The sequence below is a fragment of the Rhincodon typus genome, chromosome 5 (genome assembly GCF_021869965.1).
Source record: "Rhincodon typus isolate 14 chromosome 5, sRhiTyp1.1, whole genome shotgun sequence".
Classification (NCBI taxonomy): domain Eukaryota; kingdom Metazoa; phylum Chordata; class Chondrichthyes; order Orectolobiformes; family Rhincodontidae; genus Rhincodon; species Rhincodon typus.
In genome coordinates, this window is record NC_063336.1 from 28,224,783 (window position 1) to 28,235,794 (window position 11,012).

The 11,012-nt window shown below is 38.0% G+C and overlaps 1 protein-coding gene across 1 annotated transcript in view; it reads right to left on the reverse strand.

Annotated features, from left to right (window-relative positions):
- Nucleotides 1-783: 783 nt before the first annotated feature.
- The window catches only part of LOC109911859 (glutamate receptor ionotropic, kainate 2), a 392,551-nt gene continuing 382,322 nt past the window's right edge, over nt 784-11,012 (reverse strand). Inside the window, exons 15-16 of the mRNA XM_048596706.1 lie at nt 4,572-4,822; nt 784-958 (exon numbers count right to left, since the gene is read on the reverse strand). Coding sequence (XP_048452663.1) covers nt 794-958; nt 4,572-4,822 — 416 coding nt within the window. The 3' untranslated portion in view covers nt 784-793. The remainder of the gene's footprint in view (nt 959-4,571; nt 4,823-11,012) is intronic.

Sequence of the window (11,012 nt, forward strand, 5' to 3'; positions counted from 1 at the left end):
AAGCAACTTGAAAGGACCAAATCTTGAGACCCAGATGGAGGGAGCTGAAGGGAACACACTCTTCTGTTACCACAATGAAGTACACAAACTTAAAGGTCTTTAGGCTGTTTGTTATACCCTACATCATTCAGATTTTGGAAAACAACTTCGCAATCCATTGTTTAGAAAATTTAATTGTTTAACGTTCTTTCATTTGGCGAGGGTTCAAAGCAGTCTGATCCATTGTAAAAAAAAGCTAAATTGACAGAAAACAATTATTGCCTTGTGTTCCTTTCTGATGGTGATACAAATACATGAAATATCGCATCAGAGTTTCACCATTTCTTTCCAAAGCCTCTCAGTCCTCTTTCATCTTAAACCTCAATTATTTTGAACAGCCTCTATTACAGCACAACTGCACAAGTTTGGACAATCCTCAGTATCATTTCCACCTTGTATAACTTTAGCTATAACTCAACACAGTTTTCCCTCTGTTGTCCAGTGTTTCTTATTCTTTATTATCACCATTCATTTCCGATATGGGAAAATAAGACAGAGGGGTGAAAAGAGGGATGAAGGGGGAAAGTCTTTACTGCATTTAATTATTTTATTTGCATGTTTTGGTCCTTGACAATGTTTCGGAATCTGACTTTGACCACCCTGTTTTCATAAGGTAGGTAATTTTTTTTTTCAACACAGCATCATGAGGTAACTCGCTTGTTCGGCACGGTTTTGCATATTTCCACAGGAAACACTCTTGCAGGTCATTGGGAACAAAGATTACTGTTTGTGCTCGGTGTGGATTTTCTACACTTTATGCCATTGTTTCTTTGCCAGGCAATCTCCTGTCGTTGAATGTATGCATGTTGATAACTTCTTCAGTTTTCACTATGACTGGTGCCTGAGGCCTGTGTTTCAGACGCCGTTGACACTTGAGAGACAACCTGAGCTCCTCAACCATGGCACTACAGAAGGACCTCTGTGGGGAAAATTAAAGACTGAAAATGAAATCAAACAGCAATGCCTTGAAGCGACAGTGAAATCACATGTTAGTTTAGATTTCTCTGTCCTAACACCAGACAAGCTTGGCAATGATTGAAAGTAAAGCATTTAGCTTGCTACTAGCCTTTAAATAGAAATGACAAGAGTGCTTTTAAGAATAATGTGCTCTGCTTAAACCGTAAGGAACTACAGGAATGCTAATATTTACTGCATTCATAGTTATCAATCAAATATTTCATCTTCTTGAAAAATATATATATATACAGTATTAATAAATGATAGTCATAATACTGTGTGTCAATTAGCCTGCACTGGAAGGAATCCAACCATTGCCCTACCCCTACCACTGCTTAACCACCCTCCAGCATAAACTGTAAAGCTAGCAGAAATAGGCAGAGAAATTTAGTTTGTGCAACACTGCTTCGGACATTGTGGTTTCATTGAGGAATGCTACACAGCCTGTGGTGCTACCTGCAGCTGGGGAATTCCCTGACACAGGTGACTCTTTTTCACCTTCCAGTTTCCAGGCTAGTACACGATTTCTTTTTGTTAAAATGATGATAAGTTAAATGAAGGCATATGGATGATAGTATAAGGTAGGGGTGGAGGTTAGGTAGACCTTAGGTTTAGGGTAAAAGTTCGGCACAACATTGTGGACCAAAGGGCCTGTACTGTGCTGTACTGTTCTATGTTCTATGTTCTAAGGTCACACAGCTGAAAGAAGTTGACTGTTGATATTGCCATCAGCTAGGGGTGAATTTTTGGGGTTCCCAAAGGTGGAGGAAAAATAGAAAAAACACAGTGCCAGTGTCTGTGTTAAGTTGTCGGGTGACGTTACTGATGTCAGCCGTTTTGTCAGAGACATGTTCAGTCCCCAGGACAAGTCACCCAAATCCACAAGGCTGGTTAGACTCATCAAGAGTCTTGACAAGACTTGGTTAGGAGGTGACCTAGAATTATCCAGTTGGCCTTGAGTTTCTTGACATAACAAGGGCAGATAAACAACCAGGAGGGGTGAGCATGCAGTGCCAGGGTAAAGTACAGGTTGGATCTTTGTCAGTCTGCAGGTTCTCACAGTCCACTGACATAGATGTACAGCCAAAGGCCTCCATGGGAAGGAACCCAAAGAATCACAGAATTCCTACAGTACAGATACAGGCCACTCAGCCTATTGGATCCACACCGACCCTCCGAAGAGCATCCTATCCAGACCAATCCCCTCCATCCAATCCTCGTAACCCCACATTTATCACGGCAAATCCACCTAACCTGCATATCCCTGGGCACTATAAGACAATTTAGCATGGCCAATCATCTAACCTGCACATCTTTGGACTGTGGGAGAAAACTGGAGCACCCAGATGAAACCCACGCAGACATGGGGAGAACATGCAAACTCTACACAGACAGTCGCCTGAGGGTGGAATCGAACTTGGGTCCCTGGTGCTGTGAGGCAGCAGTGCTAACCACTGAGCCACTGTGCCACCCTTAACCCACCTGCCACTTTGCTGGCCTGCCTGCTTTATCTGATTTTATTTTGTTAAAGTTTTTAAAAGGTGAGTCAGAGGGCACCTGTGTGTTGAAGGTCCTTTCTAGTTACTGATTTGTACGACAACCAGAAACTTCCTTGAAGCTGGAAAGCCCCGGTTTGGCCTTCCAGACCCGACAGCTTTCCTGTTGCCCTCATGGGCATCTGTCTCCATGCCCAAAGGGGGTGAAGAGCACTTAGAAACTTCAAACATTATCAATATCCCTCAGAGGCAGGCTCCTGACCCGAAATAAAACTCAGCTCCTGTTTCCTGTCTCTACATCAAAACCTCAGATCTTAGAGCTAAGTCCATGGTCAAATTCTGAAAACTAAAACAGAAAATAAATCTCCCTAACTGCATGAGCACCGAAACACATTTAATTTTATGCCGTTGTTCATCGACTTTTCTTTCTCATTTGGATTCTACTGTTGCCAGCCCTGTTAATAATTGTAAAAGAAAACAGTTAATGCAGTGATCCTTTAATCTGGGGTAAATGGTTCAGTAAGTGCTCCAATGTTAACTATTAAATCAATCCCTTTTCATCTTTTAATGACTGCACAGATATTGGCTGAAAGACTCATTCCCCAAGCTTCTTTTCTCATCACTTTGTGACACCTTCTGCCACTGCTTCAGGGTATTCAATTGATGATTCGTGAAGAAGCCACCAATCCAGTAATTTAAACCCCGAAGCAAAATTAGTCGGACAAAAAAAGTAGACATGTGACAAGATGTAATTTTGACATGACACAACTAAACACGATCAAGGTGCTAAAATGACTGAAAAAAAAAGGTAGAGGTGCAATAACTACAATGGTTTGGTTTAACTTATTCAAGCTTTACATCAATATTCTACTGTTATAGCCATAGTTCTCATTAAACAGCGAAAGATTGCATGAGACAAGGAAAAATCCACAGTTGGTTATTAAAGCTAATTAGCAGGTTTTACAGTAAATAACTCAGACATTTAGATTTATTAATTGTAGCTCAAATGAATAAATTAAATTTTTGTATGGGAAATTATACATTTTATTTTTAAATTTGTAATGTATGTGATGACAACAAACTTGAATCACTTGCTCATTCAGTCATCGACAGTAAATAGGGCAGTGTCTGTTTCAGTCGTAATCTATTTGCTACAACGTACCCCACCAAAGAAATGGCAAGCCATTGCTTTTTGGTCGAATATTGGCAGAGTAATCATTGCATATCTACAGAAATAAGCAGTGTTTAATTAAAAAAGAAAAATCAGGAGATGCACAGCAGAGACAAAGCATTATGGCTAATTAAAAGCACAGCAGATTATAGCATGAATCAAAACTGCTATAAATGACAAACATGGATGCAGTTACTTAAGCTTATTATCTGACAAAAACTGTATTAGAGGCAACATGGTTATGAATTGAGATATGGATTCAACGATTGCTATTCTAATGCACTTCCCTTCTGTTGTGTTATCTGCTTTAATGAAACACAGTCATATTGCTTGTCTTTTTTTTACTGCACTCAAATACACTGAACTGCCAATAACTACTTAAAACAATCATATTTATTGAATTGAACACCACATACAATGTGTAAACAATGAAAAAATCAAAGATATTCCATTTTTGCAGCTTGAAGTTCAGAATGCTGTTCAGAGATAAAACAATATGTATGCATTACTGACTGGATTATTCATGTTGTGCTTGAGTTTATATCCATGTTTGTCTAACACAATAAATATTTTATATCAAATACCACTGCATTTATAGTTACATGGAGTAATCAGTTCCTATGCACTTTAAAACAAATAAATATTTATTTTGTTTTAAATAAGCAAGCTCGAACAAAGCTAGTGACAATTAATTAAAAAGCACAGTATTTTTTTTACAAAATTCAAATTCTGAGTTTATATGATTTTGCTGTCACAAAACATACGCTCAAAATTTAAGCCATTTTCTTGTCAGGAAATTTGGATATTTATATATATATATTCAATAAGATTTCATTCTAATGAAAAATCAATGGGACTGCACTATATAATCTCCAGTAACTTACAGATGCACTGGAAAAGTCTTTTACCTTCTCAAGCTGTGCATTTTTTTTCGACTTGTACAGAAATTCACCCACTGCCACAAAGATGGACAGTACTAGGCCTGCAGCCAGCACGATAAAGATGCCACCAATGTTCTGGACTCCTAAAGCACTGGCTTCTTTGCTCTCTTCCTCTGGGCAGCCATTGCCCCTCCACCATTTCTCTTTCATCATGTGTAGCTTCCCCTCCTCCTGCAGTTGGAGAATGGCGATGGTGATCTTTTCCCTGTATGGTGAACCTGAAGATTAACAGCATGGTAAAGTAATATTAGCAGTCTTTTCTCTTTTAGCTTGCAATACCCCTTACAGCCAAATCGCTTTGCATTTCCATTATTCTCAGAATGATTTGCAGTCAAATACATTCTAGTTAATGCTCATTAGCTGACAAGTATTTCCTTGGTGGCAGTGAGGTAGTACGGAAATCTGTGAGGTAGCACACTCCCAAACAGTAGTCAGCCCAAAACAGACCTCAAGTATGGTTGGCAACAGTACACCTGGAGTCTCCTAGATACTGCAAGAACAACGTGGTTGAAAAATCATAGGGATATGAACATTTATTATGTTTTGTTCTTTAATTTTCTTTTAACTCATTTGTTTATTAATTCCAGAGACGGCAGGGATGGGAGAAAGGCTGGTTGACCAGGTGGGGAACTTGGAGATGGGAAGACCGCTGATGAAGACTTGAGGAATTATGCCTGACCTAAATATTTCAACACGTTATTGTGCCTTCACAGCCAGTTCAGGTTGATCATGGCCGGAGCATGTGCAGTGATCCACACTGACCTTCTTATTGGTGGCAGCACTTGTTAGGTCACATCAGTGCTGGCAGAACCTGAGTAGAGGTCAAGATATGAGTTGAGCCACCGATTAGCATTAATAAGGTGCTTAATATCTGTTTTAGATGGCCACGTTAAAGGTTGTTCAGGTGCCCTTGGGGTACAGGGTACTCCCTACAAACCTATTTTCTTGCCAAAAACCAAGTTCAATAATGATCAATAACCTAGTGGTAAAAATAACCAATTTTGCTAGATTAAGTATGTGTGCATCTATTCAATCTGAAAACAATGAGACCATACATATCATTTCAATTAAAATGATTAATTACATATAATACTCTTCTGCGCTCAGGTGAGATTTAGCAGTGCAAGCGTTACAATGTATAGTGTTAAAGGATTGATAGCAAAAAGATATTTTGCCATTTGAATTAGGGTTTTGAATTGCTTTGGAGTATTTGCACTTTGAGATCCCTTTGTTCCTCTATCCCCACCTGGACTTACATCATCCACGTAGCAAGTGATTTCATTAATCTTTCCACCTTAATGTACAATCTTACAGACTGGTTAAAAAAAACTGGCAAATAATGTCTGCAATTTGTTTCAGTATCCTCCTCAGTATTGATGATCCTCCCAATCTGATATCATTTACAAGTTAGAAATTGTATTCCAAAGTCCAAATCATTGATGTAAATTGTCAACAGTGGAAGACTGATCCTTGTTGAACACACCTCCCAGCACTCTGATTAACTAACTTATATTCCCACTCTCTGCTTTCTGTCTTGCAGCCAGCAGACCTTGTTGCCAATTGTCTCCTGACTCCAGATTCTCTGACCTTATTCATTAGTGTGTTATGGGACACTTTATCGATTACTTTTCGAAAATCCAAATAAGCTACATCCACTGCTTAATCATTGTCTACTCTGTTTGTTTGTTACCTTTTCAAAAAATTCAGTCACATTGGTCAAGTGACAATTGTCATTTTAAAATACAATACTGACTATTTATTTTACACTTTTGTTCATTTTAGATGATATTCTATTCTCCCCTTCAGTCAAGATTCCATTTTTCTCCTATCATTGATGATGAGTTGACTGGTTTATAATTCCTTGAACGTGCTCAGTCCTTTTTCTTAAATACAGGAATTACATGCTATTGCTAGCACTACACCTTTTCTAACAAGTAATTAGGTATGAGTAGTCTTCTATTTCTTTCTTAAAAGACATGAATGCAATCTATTTGAAGCAGGGCGCCTTATCCTCTTGAAGTTGTTTACTCAATACATATTTTAATGGCATTTATCTTACTATTCAACTCATCACTTAATGTCCCACCTATCTCTTTTAATATTACCAAAATGTCTATTCCTTAATAGTCTTATTCTCATCACAGCCTGATTTCTTTACCCCGATCAAAGCAGCCCTGGCTAAGTGGGCAATAACAGCAGCTTCAATATTTTCTCTTCTTTGGAGCATGTATTCTGGAGGAGTATGCTACTGGAATTGGGTTCCAGCTGGGGATGGAGGTTGAAAAGCCAATTTGAAAGATGAACATGAGGAACAACTGGCCAAGCAACATTGAGTGTTTAAGTGAGTTTGGTCCGATAGCAGGCAAGTGTTCAAGAAACATGTCAGTAGCTTCTTAATATAAATGCAATCGTTTTGCATCACCCAAAGTTGTTTCATTATACATTCAGCATTCCAATCAATAAATCTCTTCCTAAATCATCATTGATAATGATCAACAGAATTATTCACATTTTAAAGGTTAAACAATCATTTAAAAATTGTATTCTTTCCTGAGCTAAATTACATATTTGTAACAGTTATTCCTCAAAACCTTAAATATTAGATGCATAAATCTAGTTAATTGATTAAATTGTGTAATTACTTGATGCACGATTGCAACTGTTTTAACTGATAGATGCTAAACGTATGAATTAGAAACAGGAGTAGGTCATTCAGTGCACCAAACCTATTGCAGCATTCAGTGAGATCGTGGCTGATCTGATTGGGGCCTTAATCCTATGTTCCAGCCCTCTTTGACCTACTTGTTAGTCAAGAATCTCTACATTTAAAATATTCAATGACTCTGCTATATCTTTGTCTGAGAAAAAAATTATAAACTCCCAGAAGAACATAGGAACACGGTAAGGACATTTGGCCTTCGAGTCTGCTCCTCTATTCAATAAAACATGGTTCATCTTCACTGTCCGTACCTGATAACCTTTCACTTCCTATCAAAAATCTGCCTTTTTGTATTGAAATATTATATCCTCCAAAACAGATGAGTCCAGCATCCTCCCTGTGATAAATATTAAACCAACTGGACTGTAGTTTGCTACTTTAAATCTTCCCACCAACAGCTTCCCCACCACCCCACCCCCCAACAAAGACACACACACACACACACACACACACACACACAGACACACACGCGCACGCACACAGACACACACGCACGCACATAGACACACACACATAGAAATGGTTTCTCCATTCTTTTTTTCTCCAATTCACAGTTATTTTTGGGATGTAATGTGTATACTCTACAATAAAGACAGTCCAAAAATATCTGCTCAATTCATTTGCAAATTCCTTATTTCCCAGACTCATGCTCTAAAGGACCAACCCTCACTTTATTTACTCCTTTTTTCTTTTTAAATACTTGTAGAAGCTTTCACAATCTGTTTCTTTTTTTCTAGCTGGTGCTTTTGTTTATGCTAATTTCTCTCTCCTTATTTAAAATGTTGTGGCTGGTTACCTTAGATGGTTGCAGTGCAGTACGAATGAGACAAGTTCATGGGTGCAATGCCCTTACTGGCACTAAGTTTCCAGGTAAGTGCTTATTTCCATCCCTTAAGGGGAGGCAGTGATGGAGTCGTATATCCAAAAGCCTAGGCTAATGTCTGGAGACATGGCTCAAATCCCATCACAGTAAATGGTACAATTTGAAGTAGAAATTAAAAAGCTGTCTATCGGAGATCACATAGTCCTTGCCAAATGATGTTAAAAACACATCAGGTTCACTAATATCCTTTATGGAATTAAGTCTGACCTACATTTGATGCCAGACCTACATCAATGTGGTTGACCCATAATTGCCCTGTGAAATGACTGAGGAAGCCACACAGTTCAATGTCCACATTCCAAGTAAAAACAAAAAAAAAATCTTCAGTCATTCTATGATGTTCTTTATTTTCTGTCCAATCTTCTCACCTGTTACACATCTTTGTGGAATTATATGCTTTTTCTTTCAATTTGATACTATCTTTAATTTCCTTGATTATACACAGGTGGTATATCCATCTTTTGGCGTCTTTCTTTCTCATGGGACTGTACCATTGCTAAGTGTTCTGAGATATCCCCTCAGGCATTTGCCATTGCATCTTTACTGACCTATTCCATAATGGAATTTCCCAGTTCACTGAAGCTAGTTCTGTTTTCCTGCCCTCATTATTGCACTTATTTAAGTTTAAAAGGAATGGAGGAACCTAAAACAATTTCATTCATCGGGGCAAAAGTAATGAGAGAATTATTAGAACTAAAAGTTGACAAGTGCAGAAGCCCTGATGAATTTCATTTGAGGATCTTAAAGAAATGACACTCGTCTTACGACACAGCTTGTGCATAATATGCAAAACAGAACTTTTGTTTACAGGAAGCCTTCCATGATCTCGGGACTAAAGCACTTTAGAGCAATGAACTGCATTAAAATACAGTCACTCTAATATTGGAAATACAGCAGTGAACTTGTACAAGGCAAGGACCACAAACAGAAATGTGATAATGGACAGATAATCTGTTTTAAGGGATAAACACTGTCCAGGGCAAACTGTAATTATCATTTGACTTTTAAAAAATAATTGCATGATCTGACATTGTAAAAACCTTTCTCTCTCAGCATGTCATGAGAAAGCTGGTAAAAATGTACTTACTCAATGTTGCTATTGTGTTATCATCACACCTGCTCTGACAAGCAATTATAATTTGCTGCATTTTAAGAAAGAAAATTCATTGCAAAAGCAGCTCCTTCAACAAAAAAAACCTCAAACCTGATGGCAGATCGATTTCAATCTATGATTTTGGCTGCTTCCAGAAATTAACCAACTCAAACAAAAATCCACAATCGACTGTTACCCAACTGATACAGTTACACAACTGATACAGTTAGTCAGTACAAAGTGGGGGGAGGGGGTGAGGTGGGTAGAATTTTATTCATACAAAGCTGCTTTGTTGGACATCAATCCTTTTCAATACTGTAGCTCAAGTGCTAAAGTGGTTGGAACATGGTGGTTCCATGAAATGTGTCCTAGGTTATGAGTATATTTCCTCTGTTGGATGAATTACATCAGTTTCATTACATATCAGAGGGGATGAAAAATGAAACTACGATCTATAACAGTTACCATTTTTATTCATACAGGCTCTTAAACATTTTGAAACACCCAAAAACACTTTTGGAGGATTTATCAAACCAAGTTTCTCATGAATTATATAAGAAGATGATCAGAAGCTTGGATAAAGAGGTAGGTTTTCAGATGAGGATAGAAAGGCAGAACATTTAGGGAGACAATTCCAGGGCTCAGCGCATTGGTAATACGGCCACCAAGGGTGAGCAATTAAAATCAAGAAGGTCAAGAGGCCAGAATTGGAAGTATGCAGATATCACAGAGGATTGAAGGGCTGGAAGAACATTTGAGAGAGAGGGAAGGATGTGGATTAGCAGGATTTGAAAACAAGGATACGAACATTGAAACCAAGATGCCACTAAAATGGGAGCAAAATAGGACAACTAGCACATGGATAATAGATGAACTGTCAGTGCAGAGATTGAAGGAGGAAATCAGTGAATATATTTCAGTAACAAAATTGTTACAGTACTTGTTTGGGCACTGGAGATTGAGGAATTTAAATGAGAGGCAAAAGTGGAGGAATTAGGAAAACATGCTCAGTTTGGCAATTGAAAAGTGCTGTTAATGACAGCTTAAAGACGTGAGCAACTCAGCTTTGCTGTTCCCTCTTTTCTGATGGAATTTATACAAACACATCCACTAATAAAATATGAATGGAACTGGGACAGAAATCATCTTCTAAATCTAGATACATAGGAAACAACAAAACTTTCAGCAATATAATACTGATTCAGAAACTAGAAATATTCCTACTGAGATTAAAAAAGGCCTATTTTTACAAAGTGATTTTACTGGAGCTGAAATACGCATATTGGTATTATCGTACCTTTCTAAACTCAATCAAAATTTAAATTTTATGCAGTTAAATTAACATTGTTTTTTGAATCATTGGACTGAATAAAATTTATATCGCTTTTTTGAAAAGCACATTATTTAGTAGACTTTTATTTGTCCAGCTGAAGGTTAGCTGTTACCACGCAACCATTAACAACAGAAAACCTATCTCTGTTCCCCTAGCACTGATTATAGGCCCTGCCATACATATTGGTTATTTTAGTCTAATTATAGTTCTTCATGTTTTCACATTTCAAATTTCCACTGTATTCTAGTAAACAAAACATTTTTACTGTCTTAACAGGGCAACCAACATGAAAGTGTGTGAGAGATAGTAGGAACTGCAGATGCTGGAGAATCCGAGACAACAAGGTGCAGGGCTGGATGAACACAGCAGGCCAAGCAGCA